At 40.9% G+C, this 22,737-nt stretch overlaps 1 protein-coding gene across 11 annotated transcripts in view; it reads right to left on the reverse strand.

Annotated features, from left to right (window-relative positions):
• PTPRM (protein tyrosine phosphatase receptor type M) overlaps positions 1-22,412 on the reverse strand; it is a 464,510-nt gene extending 442,098 nt beyond the window's left edge. For 7 of the 11 annotated variants that reach the window (XM_061356322.1, XM_061356320.1, XM_061356317.1 and 4 more), the window contains exon 1: positions 21,983-22,412. In XM_061356322.1, coding sequence (XP_061212306.1) covers positions 21,983-22,055 — 73 coding nt within the window. In that variant the 5' untranslated portion in view covers positions 22,056-22,412. The remainder of the gene's footprint in view (positions 1-21,982) is intronic. The other 4 variants (XM_061356327.1, XM_061356326.1, XM_061356323.1 and 1 more) reach the window with 1 other exon arrangement.
• Between the last annotated feature and the right edge of the window lie 325 nt (positions 22,413-22,737).

A 22,737-nucleotide genomic window follows, 5' to 3' on the forward strand; every position in this document is an offset into this window, starting at 1 on the left:
TTTAAGCTATGTGAATTTGAAAACAAAATGAAAATGTTTTGTGGAACAACTATCTCTTACTTGATATAGGTCATCATCTTATTTGAAAATAACACAATCAGAAGCAGTCACTGGTACAACTGTATTCATTCGGAACAAAACTAGACAGAAAGCAATAGCATTTTACATTACTGGCACCTTCAAAATTATTTGTCAACACTATGAAAAGATATTTAGAAAGACCTTCCTGACAGATGTATTACAAAATCGGTGTATTCCGAAACCTAAAACATCCTTTAGTTTTTACCTTCTATGTTTTAATACACTCTGGAATACCTTCATTTTTTTCTCTTGTATAAAAATATTGTGCTAACATGCTGAAAAAAAAAAAAAAAAGTAAATTTTACAAGTTCATATTAAGCAGAGAGGCTGTGGAACTTCCCACCATCCTTAAGGATACTAAAATTTAAATGGACAAGGCCCTGAGCAACATGATGTACCTTTGAAGTCAGCATGCTCTGCACTGAGCAGTGGGCTGGCTGCAGAGTCTCAAATTTCTTTCTACTTTTATTATCCTGTGACTCTAATCCCTTCCAAAAGCGACTGAAAAAAACCTGCAGAACATTGATGCAAAGCTTTACAACCAGTCTCAAAATCTGCTGCTTTTACCTACATAGGGTACTGTGAAGGAAAGCCTTTCTCCAACTCCACATCTATGTCTCAAAGTCTCTTAAAGCTTTTAGAAAGCAATATTCATCCTCTGAGGTGGAAAAAAATAGTTAACTATGGACCAAAGCTGCGTTACTGCTCCTCCTTTAGGTTTCTGGACCTGCTTCTTGAAGGGAAATTCTGTCAAGAATTATCCATAGAAAAGCTAAGAGAAGAACCTCATACTTGAGAATAATTAAGCAGCTAGTGGCATTTCATGGCTCCATCTTCTACCTCCACCAGGCGAGGCTGCCTTTCAAGATTTACAGTATGACAATCAAGCCATGCACCAACAAAGCCTGAAAGCCACAGTCACCAGAAGTCAGTCATGAGTATTCTAATTCTTTTGGTATCTTACTCTACTTGTCACTGTTCAAAAGCAGATGACGTGTGAAGAAGTCATCTACTCAGTGCAGTGCTCATCATAATGAAACTTTTCTTCTTTATAATTTTTGCCTATTATATTCTGGTTATATTCTATACATCCATAAACAGCTTGGCACAAACGCCAGTTGTATACGCATTTTGCATAAAATACTTAAGAGTTGCAAAGGACCTTAAGATCATCTAGTTCCAAACCCCTGCCATGGGCAGGAACACCTCGCTCTAAACCATGCCACCCAAGGCTCTGTCCAACCTATCCTTGAACATCCCCAGGGATGGAGCATGCACAGCCTTCCTGGGCAACCCATTCCAGGGCCTCACCACCCTTACAGTAAAGAACTTCTTCCTTATATCCAATCTAAACTTCCCCTCTTTAAGTTTTAACCCATCACCCCTTGTCCTATCACTACAGTCCCTAATGAAGAGTCCATCCCCAGCATCCCTATAGGCCCCCTTCAGATACTCGAAGGCTGCTATGAGGTCTCCACGCAGCCTTCTCTTCTAAAGGCTCAACAGCCCCAACTTTCTCAGCCTGTCTTTGTACAAGAGGTGCTCCAGTCCCCTGATCATGCTCGTGGCCCTCCTCTGGACTTGTTCCAACAGATCCATGTCCTTTTTATGTTGAGGACACAAGAACTGGACACAATACTCCAGGTGAGGTCTCATGAGAGCAGAGTAGAGGGGCAGGATCACCTCCTTCGACCTGCTGGTCACACTCCTTTTGATGCAGCCCAGGATACGGTTGGCCTTCTGGACTGCGAGCGCACACTGAAGCCGGCTCATGTTCATTTTCTCATCGACCAAGACCCCCAAGTCCTTCTCCGCAGGGCTGCTCTGAATCTCTTCTCTGCCCAACCTGTAGCTGTGTCTGGGATTGCTCCAACCCAGAGGTAGGGCCTTGCACTTGGCATGGTTAAACTTCATAAGGTTGGCATCAGCCCAACTCACAAGCGTGTCAAGGTCCCTCTGGATGGCATTCCTTCCCTGTGTATCAGCCGAACCACACAGCTTGGTGTCATCGGCAAACTTGCTGAGGGCGCACTCAATCCCACTGTCCATGTCAGTGATAAAGATGTTGAACACGACCGGTCCCAACACCGATCCCTGAGGGACACCACTCGTAACTGGTCTCCAGCTGGACATTGAGCTGTTGACCACAACTCTTTGTGTGCGGCCATCTATCCAGTTCTTTATCCACTGAGAGGTCTATCCATCAAATTGATGTCTCTCCAATTTAGAGACAATGATGTCGTGTGGGACAGTGTCAAACGCTTTGCACAAGTCCATGTAGATGACATCAACTGCTGTGGCCCTGTCCACCAGTTCCGTAGCCCCATCATAGAAGGCCACCAAATTGCTCAGGCAGGATTTCCCTTTAGTGAAGCCATGCTGGCTGTCACCAAGCACCTTGTTGTTTTTCATGTGCCTTAGCATGCCTTCCACGAGAATCTGCTCTAAGATTTTGCCAGGCACAGAGGTGAGACTGACTGGTCTGTAATTCCCTGGGTCATCCATTTTCCCCTTCTTGAAAATGGGGGCTATATTTGCCTTTTTCCAGTCATCAGGAACTTCACCTGACTGCCATGATTTTTCAAATATGATGGACAGTGGCTTAGCAACTTCATTTGCCATCTCCTTCAGGACCCATGAATGGATTTCATCGGGTCCCATAGACTTGGGACGTGCACGTTTAGGTTTTTAAGATGGTCTCAAACCAGTTCCTCTCCTACGGTGGGCCCAAGGTCTTCATTCTCACAGTCCCTGAGTATGCCTTCCAAGACTTGGGTGGTGGGGTCAGAGCATTTGCCAGTGAAGACTGAGGCAAAGAAGTCATGCCAGGTTAGCCAGTTCTCCTGATAGGTTCCGGAGAAGGCCCACGTTGTCCCTAGTCTGTCTTTTATTTGCAATGTACCTATAGAATCCCTTCCTGTTATCCTTAATATCCCTAACCATGTTTAATTCTAACTGGCCCTTAGCTTTCCTAACCTGGTCCCTAGCTTCCTGGACAACATCCCTGTATTCTACCCAGGCCACCTGTCCTTGCTTCCACCTTTTATAAGCCTCTTTTTTCCCCTCAAAGTTTCCTCAGCAGCTCCTGATCCCTCCAAGGTCTCCTGGCCCTCCTGCTGCAATTCCTTCTAGTCAGTACATGACACTCCTGAGATTGTAGCAGGTGATCCTTGAAGACCAACCAACAGTCTTGGCCCCCCATGCCCTCTAGGGCTATATCCCATGGAACCTTACTAAGCAGGTTCCTGAACAGTCTGAAGTCTGTTCTCTTGAAGTCCAGGGCAGTGAGCTTGCTGCACGCTCTTCTCACTGTCCTGAGGATCTCGAATTTGACCATCTCATGATCACTGAATCCAAGGCTGCCCTGGAGCATCACATTTCCAAACAGCCCCTCCCTGCTGGCAAGCACGAGGTCAAGCATGGCACCTCTCCTTGTCAGCTCCTCTATTACTTGCAGAAGGAAGTTGTCTTCCACACAGTTGAAGAACCTCCTGGATTGCTTGTGCCAAGCTTTTTTTTGATCTTGTACACTATTTTTTTAAGGATTCTTCAGCAGCTTTAATAAGTTACTTATAGAATGGACTGCTATGCAGCTGTATCTAGGAACTGCTGTAAACCACTTCTTCCAAACAGCATCCAGACTCTTCTTTATGCAGAATGCAGAAAAAAACAATTTCACTCACACTTGCATACTTGCTATGTAGTAGACTGACACTAGAAACAGAAATTTGAAACTTAATTTTTTAAAATAAACTCAGGCATTCTTCACCAGTGATGATTTTAGTTTTTTGCATTTAGTCAGTAAAAAAAAAAAAAAAAAATTAAAATCCTCCTATTACTTTTCAACTACATAAGCAAATCTTTATTTCCCAATGCCACAGGATTTTGCATGTAAACACTACAGGAAAATATTTTCACATATAGACTATGTTCATAATGTGATATTTTTCAGTTTGTTAACTTTCTTTTAGTTATGAAACTGCTTAAGTTTATCAATATTTGATTTTTAGGAAGAAGCAGAGTTTAGACCCAAGTTCTTTTTAAGTGTCTGTACTACCAAAGTATGCGAAAATACAATGGAGTTACACAGGTTTTAGCACACAAGGTCAAACAACCACATTTTCAAGTGCTGCACACTGCCTCTGGCAGAAACCATTAACTAGAATTTCAGAAAATAAAATACCCATAATGCTCCTGACTAGTTTTGTAGAGTTTTTCTGTGCACTTCAGAAAAACAATCCTGCCATCAACAAGTGTAAACTACTGCAGGTAATACAGTTAGGCATTATTAAATGTTCTTAGTCTTTAACAAGAGGACCCTTAATCAATAAAAATGTAAAAAGCCAAATCGGTTTTGCTTCTTTCTTCTACTTGATCACAGCAACTCAGAAATTCCCTATGCTACAAATTACTACTTCGGATCCTTCTCCTAGTGTCCCTTTACAGGGAGGGTCAAGGAGAAACACTTATGATGTAGAGCTGAAGCCTGGTGGTTCCCTATTTACCAAGGCCTCTAGACAAGAAAACTGGTGCATATGAATCAAATAGGAGCAACACTAATGCATTAATGACTGACATGTGGCAAAGACACAGACACACAGATGCAGCTTGACATTAATGGAGAGATTTGCCTGTGGTCATGCACATAGAGTAAGGGGGGAAATAGACCCACCTGCCTCATGTTTTAACCTGAGTATGAAATCAAATGTCAGGCAAGATTAATTAGATGCCTAGAGTTTTATTCTTTTCTGTTGATAGAAAAAGCACATTTCCATAATGTGAGGAAGCATTTATGTGGATAGCAAATCAGGTTGACATTGAGGGAAGGTTTACTTTATTGTGAATGCTAGCTGTGTGGCGCTTGTCAGTGCAATTACTTTCTACTCAAGTGGTTTGCTTTTTAACATTTTATTATCTTAACAATAAAAACCCTAGAAGCCCTAATTATTTATTATGCTAATTCTTCAGCTTTTTTTATTATTAATTTCTGCTAGACTATTAAAACTTGCTGTTTTCCAGAAATGAACCACATTTATTAATATTCAGGCAATTAAAAAAAAAGAGAATGCAAAACCAATCTTTGTACTGGTAATTACTTACTAACCAGTCAATTTGTACACTTATAAGCTTCCCCAGAAGTTCTATTTTCATTTATTCAATACCCAACATTTCTAGCATAATTCTTACTGAAAAGAACTTAAAAACACTAAGTCCACTGAAGCATTTTTTATAAATAATGATTTAAGCAGTCTGAGAGGCAGCAGGGTTTAGACCACTCTGAAAATGCACTGTACTCAAGGACTGCATTTTAATTATGGAAACCTTTTAGAACATCCCTGTTTTATTAACAGTAAGTGAAAGACTATAAACAAGGCTTCAGTATGCACCACTTCTTCTCAATCCTGCCTAAAGCCCTCAAGGGGAAACAGCTTCAATGTGCTTTCATTTCTCCCCCCAAGCATTCTCATCTCTGAATGCCTCTTCTCACCAGCTTTAAAATTCATTTAACATAACAACCACACAGTTATGCTTTTTTCTCTCCCCCCCCCCCCTTTTTTTTTTTAATATAGAAGTGTTCCCTTCTTTAGGAATAAACACCAAGGCCACAGCTCTCGAACTCCCACAGCATAAAGGCAATATAGGAGACCATAAGCAAGCCTAAGCAGAAAAGCACTGCAACTAAATGTACCTTGAAAAGCTCTTAGTTTGCAATGCTTTTGTAAAGCTTTCATGTCCATTCACAAATTGTCCCTACATTTCATGCAGTGACAGTGGTAGTAATCCCTGGAAAACTTCTAGAACAAATTCCCTAGCTCAAAGCACAGTTCTCTCCTGAGTCAGTACAGCACTGACTTCTTCTGTGGCAAAGATGCAACACTTACAGTGTTTTCGTCAGCCCTCCCAGCCCTCCAATTCCCATGCTGCCATGCACAAGAGCGGAGCCAGGTTTCTCCATCACTCTCTGCTTCTGAAACAGCTTTCTCCTGTACCTCCCACTGGGAGGCTCTGCCCATGGCAACAGAAGGTTCCTTATTAATATGTAGCATATACCATCATTAGCAAGAAAACACAAAAAAAACCAACCCACCACAACTTACTCAAAGTCACAAGTATTGTTTCCTGACTTGAACTGCTGGTATGCCATTGCCCACTGGATGGGCACAACAGGGGACAGATAATTTGCTTTTTAAGTTGTGTAAGCCTCCCTCTTCCCAGATAGCTACCATCCAAACCAGGCAACTGTGTTGCTCCCACAGACAGGTGTAGGAAGGAGGCAGGCATCAAAAGTGGGAAGAAAAAGACATAAACTCTTGCTACAGAGCAGCAGTAGGAAGAAGTACGCTTCACTGGAAGCAGTAGGAAGAATAGATTGTGGACAGGGCAACTTTTGCCCAGTATAAGACCTCAAAACTTAAGTCTAGGATCTACCAAGGTGGGTCCATCCTGACCAGTACTTATGAAATGAACCAGTTATAGACTAGGGTGTAAGCCAGGTGTGCACATAGTTACTGAGTTTAGGACAAACTTTGTTAAAACTATGACTCCTCGATCTGGAAGTGCCCTACCTCTCATGTACTCTCCCAACATTAGCAGCCACTTGTGTGGCTTAAATTTTATTTCTATCTCAGTTCGTTAAGTAGATAAGGTCATCACATGGAGCACAGATGTAGAAACACTCAGAGACACTTTTGACTACCACACTCCCCACCTACTCCATACCTGTAACTCTTGCAGCCCCCTGCTATTTACTGGAACCAACTTCCCTCCCAGCCTCAGGAAGCTGACAAACAGCAGCAATAACTTCAGTGGAGGTAGTTTTTGCACCTAGTTATCTGATTATCATCAGATGAGGCTCTATGTCTGCAATGTTTTCTTCAAAGCACCAAAGAACGTAAAAATTCGAAATGCTGCTATTTGAAGATATGAAATCCATATTCCATTCTCCAACTACAGGAATATTATAACAATACATTCAAGGATCAAGCATAGGAATTCTCAAAAAATCAGTTAACAGGCCACTTAATTATTGGCTTAAATCAGTTGCTGCAGTTGAAAATGAAGCTGTTACACACAGTGACACCAGCCCTGAAAGATATAAAGCATGGCAATGCTCTGTTTTCTGTTGTACTACCTCCAGTAAAAGACACTTGTACTTAATAGTGATGTGAAACAACACTGACCCTTCTAATTTGCTCTTGCCATTTTCTATGGGAACCTGGCCTCTTGTACAAAAAGAGAGCACAAAGAAATCCACCACAGGAAAGCTACTGATGCTCAATTACCACTTTTCATCCTAACAGGGAAAAAAAAAAAACAACACCAGAAAACAAAAACCCAAACTCAAATAAACCTCATAAATAAATAAAACCAATCAAGGCTAGAGTAAGAAAATTACCAAGACCGTTTAACAAAGATCAGGGTAGAAGGACACTATACTTTTTAAGCACAGAGTCCAGAAATGGAGGAAAAGACAGCAAGTGGGCACGAATGTGGATATAGAGGGTCTCAGAAACCTAGTCTGTCCTTTCCTCCTAATACATACTCATGTCAATCAGAAACAACATCTGCCTGGTCAACCTGTTAACAAGATAACCAGCTTCCTAGATAACATCCACCTTTGCTTTTCCTGACAGAAAGCAAGACCAGGGGTGAGGTGGTGAACTCCTTTCCTATAAGGGACTAGAGGTCTCAGGGTGGGCACACAGTAACTCACTTGCCTTTTTTAATACATACAGATTGCTTTAGTTCTTCCCAGAACATCAGGTTAGGCCATTAAGGTTTGTAAGATTAGATCTGACTTTCTAACAAAGTATGAGCCTCAGTGACCTGCATTATTCTCTTCTATAGAAGTAGCAGCTTGATTTGGTCGAATCTATTACATTCCTAGCCACACCTCTGACAAAGTATACAAAAAGCTCTGAAGTTCATCATTCCTGGATCCCAAAATTATTTCATCTGCAAATCTAAGCCAAAGTGAGTTGTATTTGTTACCAAAAGGTAGATAATTTAAATTGCGAGTTTCAACATGACTGCCCTCCTATCAGCAGAAATTTAGTATGTAGAGCTCTTAAGCTTTTGTCTCAAGAGTGGCTGCATCTGAATATGGACTGTTTTTCATAAAATGGACAAACAACTGTCTCAAAAACCATTCACCTACCAGAATACTTTAATAAGCATGATAATCAATTTGGGAGCTACACAGGCTTCTACAGACACACCTGAAGACAATTAGTTCTTGGCAACGTCCTATGGCTGCTTTACTCAACAGTAACATAATAAATACACAGTGTGTAGGTTGAGAGAACTAATGCACATGAAACAGAACAATGCAGAAGCCTCTGGATTTTTCCTTCTCAGAACAGACACCGTATTTTTATTAATATACTCTACAAAGTATATTACAAAATGCGATGCAGAAATAGAAAAAAGCTCTTTAAAAATACAAGATGATATATCCTATTATTTTCATTTATTGCCCATGCATTTCAAATAGCATTAATCTACAACAATAAAAAGCAAAGCCATTAAATAAATACAGGGCCCTGATAGCTTCAGGTGTAAAATAAGAGTAGCTTCTCACAACAGATTAAAGTACTGTTGTGTATAAAGTGTGTAAATTAAAACTTAATACTACTGCAACTCTATCTTGTGTATACACAGGAAAATGTATGGAGTAACTGTGAACATTTTCTCTTCAAGAAAATTAGTTACTGTGGGTGCAATATTTTTGTATCAAAGGCGCAACAGTTCACAGCCATCTTCCACATCAACATAAAAATTTATTGCAAGTGATGTCAAAATCCATTAAGTCCCACTTTGTTTATTACCAATCTGCCGCTGGAGGCAATCAGCTCTGTCTCCAACTGGGCTGCATTAGCAGGCTGACTCCAGTGCAAAGTCAGAATGGGGAGCATAAACCACCTCTGAAAATAGTTTCAGTTGACCCAGATAGATTGCACAGAAACAGACGAGCAGCGCTATGAAATCTAGCAGCACAGGTGAGCGATAAGGGGAGTATCCTCCATCTCTAGGTGGGTAGTGAGCATATCTGGAAATAAGAATCTAACTCTGGTGATCTGTTGAAATTAAGAGTTTATCTACCTGAACTCTTACGGGAATATACCTCTAACAGAGTCATTATCCTGTTACATAACTGTGGCCATTTTAAAGCTTTTGCAAAAAAGTCCTCCATAGCTGAACCTCCACACACTGTGTATACATATGATCAGAGTAACCCTTCTACATTCCAAATCATGGCCTCACCTCAGCTAACACAGAACCTTCGTCCTTCCAGGTAACTGAGACCCTGCTTGAAAATCTTCATCTACTCTAAAAGTCACTCTGCTTTCCAAACTTAACGATTCTGCCAGTACTGTAGAAGGTAGCAAGAGAAATCAGTTGGAAGTCTCAGAGCTATGCAGCTCTGAAGATGTCAGTGAAACTTGCTCCCATCATTAAAGACAAGAGGCAGAACCCAACCAGGATTCAGCTTCCCAAAGCTCTGTGATCTAATTCTACACAAAAGGCTTAATAAGGTTTAGACTCATAATACAATTAGTAATTTAGCTCACAAATTAGACTATCTATTAACACTCCAGCAGAGACACCAGCCATACGAGGATTAAGAAGAAATCTGCCCTCAATATGGCGTGAGAACTTGAATGCTTTAATAGACCACTTCAGCTTCTGCACAGAATATATACTGCGTTGTACGCAATGATGTAAGCATGGCCTGCGCCCTGCTTATAGATTGAACTTTCATCAATAGGAACCACATTAATAATTTGCACAAGTACAGTAGAAATTTTCAAACTCATCTTAAAGCACAATTTTCACTGGTAAAAATATGCACTGATAGCACAGAATACACTATGCATACTCATTTATATGCATTAAAAGCACATAAAAACAAAGGCCAAAATAGCATGGACAGAACATAGGTTAACTCGAGCTGTATACCCAGAAACTATACATGTAAGTACGTTTCTACAAAATGCTGATATTAGTGAGTTCGTGCTGACTTTTGTTAACACCTGATTCACTTGCAATTATTATGTCAACAGGAGCTTTCTGTAATTACTTTCACAGTACACCCAAAAATGGCGTTATTCATATTTAGGTTTTGAGTCTGTGTTTGTGTAAATAGTGCCAGTAGTACTAACTCATTTCAGCTTGGAAAACAAACAAAAAGATCTTCATCAGTTTACTTCACACTCTAGTAAAACCCATTCACACTCAAATAATATTACAAATAATGTCCATCTGGTCTGAACCTAGATCTGGCCAACAGTATCTCATTTTCCACTAGCAGCACCTGCTGTTCCTATCAAGTATTCAGTGTGAATGTACTCAGTGCAAAGACTTGAGCTTCACTCACTTACTGTACTTACTAATTAATAAGCACATGCTTTGCTGCCATGTGTGTTAGCACATCCACAGGATCATTTTGACCTCATCTGTCTCAGGGGAAAGAAAAAAAAAAAAGACAAAAAACCCCAATAACCAAACAAAAAAACAAACCCAAAGAAACAAACAAAAAAAAAACCCAAACCCAAACCACTTTATTACAAATAATACTGAGGCACTGAGGAATTGTATTCCCAAGCATCTGTCACAGCCCCACCACCAGAGCCTCTGGGGCTCTCTCAAAATGCACACATAGATCTCCAAACCCTAGGGGCAACAGGGTGGCCCATGGCATGACAGGAAACCCTAATGGGACCTACCAACCTCCAGCCTTCGCTGTCTTCTCAGCTCAGTCACAGATGCCCAAAGAATTGAGGTGGCAGAGGAAGGCACAAATGATTTGCAATTCGTGGCACACAGCAATGAGAAACAGGTATGAACAGAGAAAAGTAGGGGGAGACAGCACAGGCAGGTAAGCAATATGTTCTTAAAGGAGGCCTGGTGGTTGCAGCTTTGCTAAATATGTATGTTATTTGCTGTTGGATAGCTGGTACTAAAGTGCAGTTGCAGATGGAACTGAGAGTAGGCAAGAACCCTCCCTCTTCCTCTGCACAGAATTCCCCAGTACACAGCTCTGGCAGATTACTATAATTGGCCAATTCTTTCCTTTATTGCTAGACCACTGTGTAGAGTCAAAGCACTGAAATCATGTGAATGGGGCTGCTGGCGAATGCCACGTATTTGCTCAATGCCAGTTTCAAGCATACAGATCTCTTTTTTTTTTTTTTTTTTCTTCCAATTCTGCTCCCAAAAGTCCAGAAATGCACAACAGCCAATTCTGGCATACAAGCCGGAATTAATTTTTCACTGCTGCAAGCCTAGCACTCTGCAGCTCGCAAAGACTTTAACATAGCAAGTTCTGGAAAAGTGCAATTTCTCACTTTGAGTGAGTGAGTGGTTCACTAACTGCGGTTTGAAAAACTCCTGTGATCCACCCACTACAAGCATCGATTTGAAGCAAACAAGCTTGTCATATACTGCTTCAGTGAGGAGATTTACTGTGGTCCAATCCAGGAAGCTACAAGTTTATATTCATTTTGAAATTGAGATCTTAAAAAATATCAACAGTTTTCATTACAACACGTTGGAGTTTGTGCTACACATCAGAAACTGACTCAATTTCTGCAATGAATGCAACAGAAGTGACAGGCAAGCAATAACTTTCAAAATAGAAGCTTCCATGCTGCAGCCTAAACTGCAACTTACGTTAACCAAAACCTCCAAAAGAAGTTCCTGTCTGATGAGTCCTGCTTTCTATTTCTATTCATCACTGAAACATAGAAGGTACCTTCCAAATGAAAATTCAGACATCCAAAGATTGTATCTGTTTTCTCTGTAGAAATCAGAGAACTAATTTCAAAAGCAGCAGACAATGCATGCACAACTTACGTTCCCTAATTCCCCTCGAAGTAACCTTGGCAATACAGCTAGGCCAAACTCAGACAGCCTTTACCTGAACTTCTCAGTCTGAACATATGCAATACCTAAGGCTTTACTCCCAATTTGAAAATCACTACCTGTACTTCTAGACTCTAAGTCCACTGTATAACCAAGGAAGGCACAGGTGAATAAGGTTGAAGTGCACTCTGATCAATGGATTTGCCAGTGAATCAACCCACAAGCACAACAGTATTTTTGTCTGTGGTTGAAAATAGAACAGAAGTAGCTGAGTAACATTATTCTTAAGGGGCTATTTTCACATCATTTCCCAGCATGGATAATCTGATGCTAGACACTGGGCTACAACTTGAAGGAACATTTTAAGGCTTCTTATGTTCACACCTTTTTGTGGTTGTGTCAAGTTTTTTATGTGGGTAATATTTAACTTGCAATATTCAGCATAGAAAGAAGTACCAGATCCTAGTGGACAAACTGACTTTCTGTCAAACAATTGTACATGTAAAAATGCAACACCGAAGTTTCTGCAATGCTCCTTTGCAAAACTCAAGAAAACCCCAATCCATGTCTGCTGTTGCTGAATGACTGCTGCAGAAGCCAGGCCTTTATTTGTCAAGAGTGTATTTCAACCTGTCTTGAGGTCCTGAGCCCTAGGCAGTTTCAGTGCATATTCAGTCTAATGGGTGTATGCTAGTCTCAAACACTCTTAGATAAATAAGTCAAATCCCAGTGTTTTCCAAACCCCTGAATGAAAATGCTAGGCTAATTCACATAAATTCCTTACTAGCCTAGATTTATGTAGGCAATTCTAAGAGCAATTCTTAAAGTAAAAATAAACAAAACACACCTCATGGTCTTTATATGTGCTCTTCAATCCACATGCTTTGCTGTCACTATAAACAGAGGGTAATAATGCTGGACAATATACAGGCTTCCATTTCCAATTTTCAACCTCTAACATTTTAACTAAATATTAACTTTAGCTGTGTTTTGGTTTTGTTGTTTTCTCGTGACACTCACAGGCCTAACCAAAAGGTTGCCTCGGTACTTAGAAAGTTGCTTGCAAAGGTTTTCTTCCAAGCTAAGACCTAGTGAAGTTGACATCTTTCAGACACAGTAAAGAGGGCATCAACTGCAGTGTCTTAAAATTATCACTGGGACAACAATTTACCTTACATAACTGAGAAATTACTTCAGTAACAGCTGTCTCTGCAGAAGTTAAAAAGAAAAACAGCTTAAGTGATGTGTTATGTAAAGTGCTTATGTTAAAGTGTTGAATGCAGCGCTTTGTAAAATAATCTTCATCTACTCTGCAGAATTCAGAAAAGGTAACATTAAAGGAAAAAATGCTATAGTAATTCTCAGTCATTAACATAAGAACTACCCCACTGAGAACTATGGTTCCTGAAAATGTCCACAATTGTCTCTATCTCCTAAACGTGTGACATTATTTAAGCACATTGCTAAGGTTTGAGGGAAAACTGAAGTTACAGGTGGTGACAAATGGCTGCTGTAGATTTTCTCTAAATATACTGGGGGATCGGAACTTCTTTTTTTTTCATATGAAAGGTTAGCAGATTTCTCAACCATGGGAAAAAATAATTAAAACAACCTTACTGATCAAAACTAAACAAAAATCCACAGAAAGAACAGAAAAGCCTGGCTATGAAAATCCTCACCCGTAACACAATCAAATGCCAGAGCACAGACTTAAATCCTGGTCTCCCACACCTCTGTAGGAGTTCTAATCGCTAAGCAACTGACTATTACAACTGGAGTTAAAATATATATATATATGCCTTTTTCACTCTGTGCACCGGTGATATGATTCATGTTAGGCTATGTCATCCCAATGTGCAACCAGAAAAATCACCATGCTCAGAAAGTGCCACTGAGAGAAAATATTTTCCTGCTTAAGGTTATATGACACATCTTTAAACAATTAAGTAAGAGATCTTACACTATCAAAATAGTAACTGATTCCCAAAATTGTAGTCTTCAGAACTCTGTTGATCCTGAATTATACTGGTTGATGTAAACACCACAGTAATTACAACAGATTATATACAGTCCCATACAGATATGCAAACAGTGTCAACCTTGAAACAAATATATTTCCTCACAAGTTTCTACCAAGCCTGTGAGCATACTCTGAACAGGCTGTAGAGTTCTTAGGAATCACTGGACCTCTCACAGCAATTTTGTTTTCTGGAAGGATGGAAGAGGAAACAGGTAATAATGGAATTTTTATTTTCAAAGAAAAACAAAACAAATAAATACACAAATCACATACGAAGAAAGAGCAACTATAAAAAAAAAATACAGAGAAAACAGTTACAGCTGCTCTGGGGCCTAACACAGTTCATTGAGATAGCAACTGCCTTTCATGTTTGTTTTCAACTTTTACCTGAACTGTTTGTTAGAACAGTAAAAAGCCATGAACCTGAGAACAGCATAAGTGAGACAAACAAGAGTTTCTGCGCAGGTAGAGGACAACATGAACTCCTTTAGGAAGATGATAGCTTCTTCTTCAGATATACAACCTGGTAATATCCCTTTTTCAAACTTGGAGAACCTTATTCTCTACAGAAACTATGTAAACTTGGTAACCAAAACTTTGAAACGTGCATGTAGATGACAATTTTTTGATCATAAATTATTGTTACAGATATAAAAGAATTACTAAGCATCAGCTCCCAAAATAAGGAATTGTTTGACCTTAGAGAAAGAAGAAAAAGAGAAGGAAAAAAAACCCAACCAACCCAAAACCAAAACAAAGTAACTTGCCTGCAACCGCCACTGATGCAAGTACAACATCAAAAAATGCAAAAGTCTGCTAAAGGGTAACAATTCATCATTTTTTTCAGACACAGACATACAAACTACTGCATAGATTACAAGCATGTACACAAGTACAGAAACGCACATTATGTATGAAATTATTTACTCAGGCTAGCCTATATTCACTAGAAAAATAAATGTGAAAAGCTCCTCTATTCATTTACCTATAAGAACAACTCCATTATGAAAACCTCAAGACAGTAGAGGTCCACTGTCTATTCACCTGAAAGTGCACAGAAACTGCTGTAATATCCTCTTCAATCTTACATTAGAATCTTCCAGCACAACTAAGCAGTTCTGTTACCTAATCAGCCTGCCTTTACGCACTACAGAATTAAAACAAAAGGCCACGGACAAAAGTATTCTATTCAGTATATTACTTTCAAAAATAGAATCTAAACAATATTTGGTTTCAGAGTTAAGGACAAAAGTGGCAATAGGATTCAAAGTAATAAAGCATGATCTTTCTGAAAACTACCCCAAAATAATTGTGTGGTAAACCTCAAAGGGCGAAACAAACTCAAACAACCCTGCTCTAATACAGCCATAAGATGCTCTATTTCCTTTTCCTAGAAGATGAAGAGATAAAGTGATGAAAGAGGCAATTAGCTGTTATTCCAGAGCAAAAACACATTTCTCGTGATTAACAGAACACTGCTGTAAGAGATATTTATAAAAGCTGAACACTGAAGATAAAACAAAAAAGGGGGGGAGGGGGTGGGTAGGGAAGAGCCAAGCCAACCTAAACCCTACTGCAACCAAAACTTATTGCTCTCTAAATCAGGGCAGATTACACATTGGGGGAGCAGAGCAGGGGAGAGGGGGTGGGACAAATACACTCATAAGAAAAATGTTGGTTTTATACCATTCCACAAAAAAAAAATTAAAGATTCATTAACATCATTACAGCTAATCATATGTGTAAAGGTAATCAACTACTGTTATGTAACAGTGCCAGAAGACATGTTTGAGCCTTGAACATATTATTAAAGACAAACGTTCAAAACTAAGATGACAAAACTTATTAATAATTACAAATTAATTTCTGTTTTCCAGATGTAATTTAGCTACCTTTAGGACTTCAGATTTTTTTTCTACCATGTCTTCTCTTTCAGTAAGTTTCATCTCTTACGCTCTTCCAGAAAATATTATACTTTCCTTCCCACCTTTCCTCCTCAAACACCCTAATTCTCAACTGGTTTCAGTACTTCTTCCTGCCAGTCCTGCTGTTGGTTTTGCCTGAACAAATGTGGTCATTACATTGTTTCCTACCCTTGCTCCTCAGGTGGCAAAGGGTCACTGTGGAGTCAGACACTTCTGGCCGAGACGCTTCTTTCCTATTCTCTGCAGCTACTGAACATGAGTATGTGTTAGAGGCATAAATATACCTTTATTTTTACTATTATTACACTCAGAAACTACTATTATTACACTCAATCACCATAATTTATGACTGTCTTTCCTTCATTTTTAAAGAATATGTGGGGACTTACCCTTTGCACCTTCTTGTAACCATAATGGAGGTTACGTGGGTTAAAAACCAACACACCACCTTCCAAAAGCACAACAGAACTCCACTGACATAACAACACGTCTGAAAAGAATCCTTTTGCATGGAACAGAAAGCTTGGTGGGTTGTGAGAAGAGATATATACTCACACAACACTTGAGCTTTTCCTTAAGACAAGGATCAATCAAGATAGTTAAGACATACCCTTATTAGATCTCCATGACAATAAAGCTTGCATTTAAAACCACTAGGAAACTACTGGCAATTTCTTTGTAATTTCATGCATTTTACTATGTACTTTTATTATATTATTCATTCATCCTTCTGTCGTATACTAACAATGCTACCGAAAGTAGCCTTTTTACAAGTAATCAAAAATTCATTTGTATTATAACCAAACTCGTGCAAATAAGCCACCAATGGATTAAAACTCTCTAGGTCAAAAAAATCCATCAAATATTTTCACATCTACCCAGCTCCAGATACACCTACATTCTCATAAAGCCCAGTTTACAGCCCTTCCTCTTTCTGTGCTTCAAAAGTGGATTTAGAGATGCAGCTACACCTAGTGATCAGCAGCAGATCACAGCAGGCAAAACTCAGGCACTACAAAAAACAGAAAGGAGTATTTATTCACTCCACTATGTTCACATAAAGTGAAATGAAATTTCTTATACTTCTCCTCCTTCCCTCCCTCTCACCTTCCCCCCCGCCCCCCCCCCCCCAATATACAACCATATGCTCCAAATTGGTTTGGGCTTTTTAAAATGCTTTTTAATACATTGATAACATTACACACTGAAACAGAAATACAGATCTAGAAGTTATCAGCAATGTCAAACGGAATAAAGAGGACTCCCAATTTTTCCTAAAGAAACTGAGCTAATAATTCAGCTGCATTCACATATGAACAAAGAATTTATTCCCTGGAAAATTTTCAGAACTGCTTTATACAACAGTTGTAAATGCGAGCTGAAAGGTTCATAAATGCATGTCATTTTCTGGGGAAACATCTTTAAAACTTAGTGATGTAGCTACCTCACGTAAGTTTTTGACAGTGATACTAATGAGCTTCAAACACAAGAGAGATCCCTCTCAAATACCATTTTCTTCAGCATAGAGTTGCAACATGTGAAATGCAGAATCAGTTCACAGGTCCTGACCTCACAACATCACTGGACTTTGCTCTGTCAAGTCTACACCTATTATCTTCCCCTAGCTGAATCTAATGATGCAAACTGAATCGGTTCTCAGCAGTAATGTGTAAAACTGACCTGGCCACCGGCAACCAGGTTGTTTGACACATTTGCTGACCATTTCAGTGCATGAATACACACACATGAAAACTAAATGATCCCCACATTTCTCCAGGTCAGACTCAAATGACATTAGTGATATGGAGTTCGGAAGCCTACTCGTTCTATCCTAATATGCTCTGTGATTTGCCTGAGCATTTGCTCTCTCTAGCTGTCAATCTAGCAACTCGGAGCACTAAATACATTTTTTTTCATAAATTATATGCTCCTATATTGTTTCAGGACACTGTGATTAGTTTTCTTTGCGGATTCTGACAAACATTACACTGAGAGACCAAATAAACATCAAAGGATTTTTTTCTTCTCCCTGTGTTATTACATCCTTATATTTTGTATGATTTATTTTTAATTTCTGATGAGGATTCATCACTAACTTTTGCAACCAGAACAAGACCAGAATAGCTAAATAAAAAATAAACCCAATCCACATACCCACTACAGTTTATTTTTTGACAGACTGTGCCACTTACAAAGCCCGGACCCATTTTTTCCTGAAACATTCTAAAGTACATCCCAGCTTATAGAGAAAAAAAAATTCAGTTCCTCTGTTTCTGTCAAAGGCTGGATTTATATTTTTGTTTTTATTTTTTTTAAAGGCAAAATTCAGAAGCAAATTCAACATGCTTCCATTAATTTGCTGGACTATTTTAAAGATGAATACCTGTAAAACACAAATCAAGTAACTCACCTATTCACCTAACAGCTGTAACAGCAGCAGCAAAAATTTCTGACAGAGGGAAGTTTGGTTTAAGAATTTCCCCCCACAGCTCTCACCACTTAGTGAAGCCAAGTCCACACTATGAACTTTTAACTGGAAGAGTTTTGTTGATGAGCTAACTCTGTCAGCCACTAATAAAGCTGCATTTTCAGTAGCATATGTTACTTCCCTTAGGAAGTGCAGGAATACAGACTTGATAGATGAGTGGAGAGGAAGGAAAGCAGGTGGAATAAGCAATGCAAGCAACAGCAGAACTTGTTAAAATGAGATATAACCACACTTGGAGCTATTTGCTGGTAGAGTGATCAGAATATCTATTCAAGACTTCCAAACAGAAATCCTAAATAATCTGAGAAATCTCTTTAAACATGGTCAATTATAAGAGAAACTTTTTATTTTCTATATGTTGCTCCAATTGCCAGAAGTTTAATTTCAGCTGGGACAGGAGCTATAAAGACTTAACCTATATTCTTTCTTTTCATCTTCCCTCTCTGTAATCACCAAGCATCAACTTCATCACAGTAAGTTTCAACTTCAGCACATCAAACTTCTTCCTTACTTCTGGTTTTGGAAAAATGCAATTCTTGTTTGAGAGCACCCATACCAGAAATGAAACAGATTAATATAAGGCACAACACCCATCCAGAATTCAAGTTTTTGTATTTTTAATCCATAAAATAGCTTGAGGACTACTATTCTCTATGTAAGGCCTTTACTAGTCACTATGAAAAGTAATTTCCAATTTTGTACAGCACTTTTCCTCCTGTTGTTCTAGTAATTGCCACTAGTCCTGGTGCAAAGTTCATTATGAATGGCCTCTGACAAGCACTTTTAGTCAGTCAGTCTACCCATCCAGATCTCCCTCTCAATAGCCCACCCTTGGTCAGATTCCAGTCATAAGCAAGAAGCACCAATTTCAGTATTTAGCTGTGTGCAAATGTGCATCTATCTGCACACAATACCTAACAGAAAACTCCATTTCCAAGTTCTATTACACATCTCCTTACCTTCGATTTCAGCTCCCCATTTTGCTATTTGACAGAAATATTCTCATCCGGACCCTTTATTTTATATAAGGCCTGCTATTTAGGCTTACAGTGCCCCTTCTAACTTCCCGCATCTCTGTGTTTAACCTAAATCTTTTACAGGAGTAGACTGCTTTTCCTAGCCTGAATAATCTAGCAAGGAGATGGAAGAAGAAACACAGTTGAGTCAGGTGGCATTATATATGACAGGAATGCCATGCTTCAGGAACTTTCGTAATATTAGCATTTAGTCTCCACATGGGACCACTTAATAATATTTAAAATTATAAACAAAAGCAGCTAAATCAGGTGTGCTACGGTTTCTCAGAAAAAAAGCTAAAAAAACCAACCACATAAACTACCCCCACGCAAACCTACTCTCGCAGAAAGACCCCAGCTACTTTTAAGATAAGCAGCATTGTCCATTTAAGATACTGTTTTCAGTAACATCTCATGAACTCAAATTCTTGAGACCATTTGCTCCTTGAACTGATGAATCCAGAATTTTAAATTCCTTAGTTAAGGACTCAGAGAAGATATCATTGTTATTAACTGTTAAGCTGCTTTCAAAAGATTACTCGAAAGCTTCCAGGCCTTAAAAAGCCAAGATCTGATCTTTCAGTAAGATTATTTTCTAAATAAGAAACTTAAATGAAACAATAGCTGAATGCAAAGTTAGAACCAAGCTCTGTAAAACAGTCATTTTAGAAAATGGTAAAAATAAAAATGGAAGTAGAAATGCCAGAGATTACTTAGCTCACCACTGCTATTCTTTGCTTAGAACAAGTATCAAGCTAGTTTTGTTTCTTTTTCCCTTGTTTTTAAACTTTTTATACATTAGTCATATAACCCATCTGCAACAAGGGATAGCTATTACAAAAGACAGTTACCCAACTCAAGGACAGATTTTTCTGTAATTTAATTTCTATGACACTGATACATCAAGCTTTTAACAAAAGCAACAGCATTTTTTTTTCCCCCAAGCAAAAATAACTCCCAGGCACACACTTCAAATGGTAAAGTACAAAAACGTAAATTTCACCAGTTTTGTTCCGACCCTACTATAGTATCAGCCTATCTCATGCACAAGTCATTTAAATACCCAGAACAGTTGCCACAGCTTATCTTTAAACAAGAAGTAAAGACAGTTCATGCAGGTCAGCAATGAGTTATGGATTTATCTTAATAAAGCAAGAGCCTTCACTGAAGCCTGGACACTAGACTTACAATATTAATGAGTTATAGGCTAATATACATGAGTTCAGTTCCATAATTCACTACAGAGCATAGTTTCTTCCTAACATGACTGTTTGGGAAAGATTTCATCATTGTTATATATCACCCCGGTACAAAACATTTTTCTGCTCAGGGATCTTCTGTCTCATCTGCAGTAAAAATGCTGGAGAGAAATTAGGGGAAATGGAGCTACGTATACAAAAGGTCCCTGGAACATAACATAAACCCAGAAATGTTTATTTTTTAAAGCAAGTTTTAAAACAGACCACCAGTTCCTAGCCATGAAACTTGATGTAGCTACAGTGTTGCACAGAAGCAACATATAATATACAAAACATAAACTGTTCTACAGCGTGAACAAGGACAGTCAAACGTATTGCTTCCCACCACCAGATCAAAGCACACTTCGCATGAACCGAAGACCAGATGTCTTCAATTTAACGTGCTTTTCAGTTGCACTAATTTCATGTTAGGAACAAAAACAAAATCTGAAGTTACTCTTCGCAGTGGAGCACATAGAACTATTTCACAACCCCAGTTTCTGTCTAAAAGTATGGGTTTCCTCAACATATAAATAGGGCAGGGGTGCAGGCAGAGGACTCGAGACCAAGATAACCATCTGCAGGTCTAGAACTTCAAAAACCAGATAAAACGTTGTTGATGGAGCACTTTGCCGGGCTCCTCGGTGGATGTGAATCCTGACACCCCGCAGACGCGGGCAGCTTCTGCCCTGCCCTCTGAGGTGACGATCCTGGGGGTCTGCAGAAAACGAGGGGCCAGAGCTTTACCTCCGGCTCTGCCGGCGTTCCACAGCCGTAACTGGGGGTAGCGCGAAAGGCGGGGAGCTCCGGGAGAGAGCGCGGGGAGGCCGCCGGGGGCGGGCGGGCGGGCGGTGGAGCACCCGCCGGGCAGCACCCCAAGTTCCCGTTCGCCCGTCGTCAGCCCCGCGGCTGGGCGGCGGCTCACCTCCCTCCTCCGCCTCCCGAGCCGGGACACCGGGAAACTTTCGGGAAGTCGGCGGCCGGGGGGAGCCTGAGTCCCGCCCGTTCCTCTCCAGCCCTGCCCTCGAGCTGCCCGAGCGCCGCCGGCCTCTCTCCTGCCTCCTTAGCGCCCTTCCCCTTAGCCCGCACGGGCATCCCGGCACCACCGCCGCCTCCTCCGGGCACTTTTTTCCCCCGCTATGCACGCACCGGTTCCGAAGTGTCAGCCCCGGCACGAGACAGGGAAGGGAAATTAAAAAAAAAAAAAAAAAGACAGAAAGCAAATAAAAGAAAACCCCAAAGCAAAACCCAACCAGCTCCGAAAGCACAGAGCTTCCCCCCTCGCACCTCTGCTGCCCCCGCCTGCGGCAGCGCTGCCGAGTCCCGGGGCAGGCGAGACGGCTTCTTACCTGTGAACGTCTGCGCTCCCGCCGCCAGTAAAAGTCCGGCCAAAGTAACCAGGCAAGTTCCAACTTTCCCCATATTTCCACCCCTTCCTGCTCGGGATCCAGCAAAGTGCCAAAGTGTTTGCCAAAGTAGGAGGCGCCCCTCTCGCTCCCCTCCAGGCAGCGGTGCAGGCGGGGAGGGGGCAGCCGGACCCCCCCACTCGGTACCCCGCAGACTGTATTTCCCTCCTCGCCCTCTATTTGCTTTTCAGGGCAGGGAAGAGGGGTGCAAGGGGCCGGAGACTGCCCGCTTTCCTCCGACCGCGCCGCTGCCCTCACCCCAGGGGCCGCTCGCCTTCCCCGGAGCCCGGGGAGGGGGGGCACCGTTAATCCCAGAGTCTCCTCGCCCGGCGCCGCCGCTAGTCCCGGTTTAGCTCGGTTCCCTGACTGACTCGCGGTCCCCCCCGGCAGGCAGGCAGGCTAAAGGGAGCGAGGGAAGTCACGCCCAGCCGCCGGCTCCGCCGCTCTCTCCCGCTAGAGGGCGAGGCTAGCAGTGGCGGGGCGCCGCGGGCGGGATCGCGGTTACGGCCGTCGCCTGTAGAGGCGAAGTGCCCAAGCCTCCCTCCCGCCCCCTTGGCTGCCCGAGAGTGGCTTTTGTGTGCAGAGGAGGCGGCTCGATGCCTGGCAGGACGAGGTCGAAAGTTCCTGAGTAGAGGGGAGAGAGGAACCGAGGGAAGGAGGGGGGAAGAGGAAGGAATAACAATAACGAAATAAAATCG

The sequence above is a fragment of the Neopsephotus bourkii genome, unplaced genomic scaffold, assembly GCF_033783945.1.
Source record: "Neopsephotus bourkii isolate Nb327-2 ecotype Australia unplaced genomic scaffold, CSIRO-AGI_Nbou_v1 NB_846, whole genome shotgun sequence".
NCBI classification, from domain to species: domain Eukaryota; kingdom Metazoa; phylum Chordata; class Aves; order Psittaciformes; family Psittacidae; genus Neopsephotus; species Neopsephotus bourkii.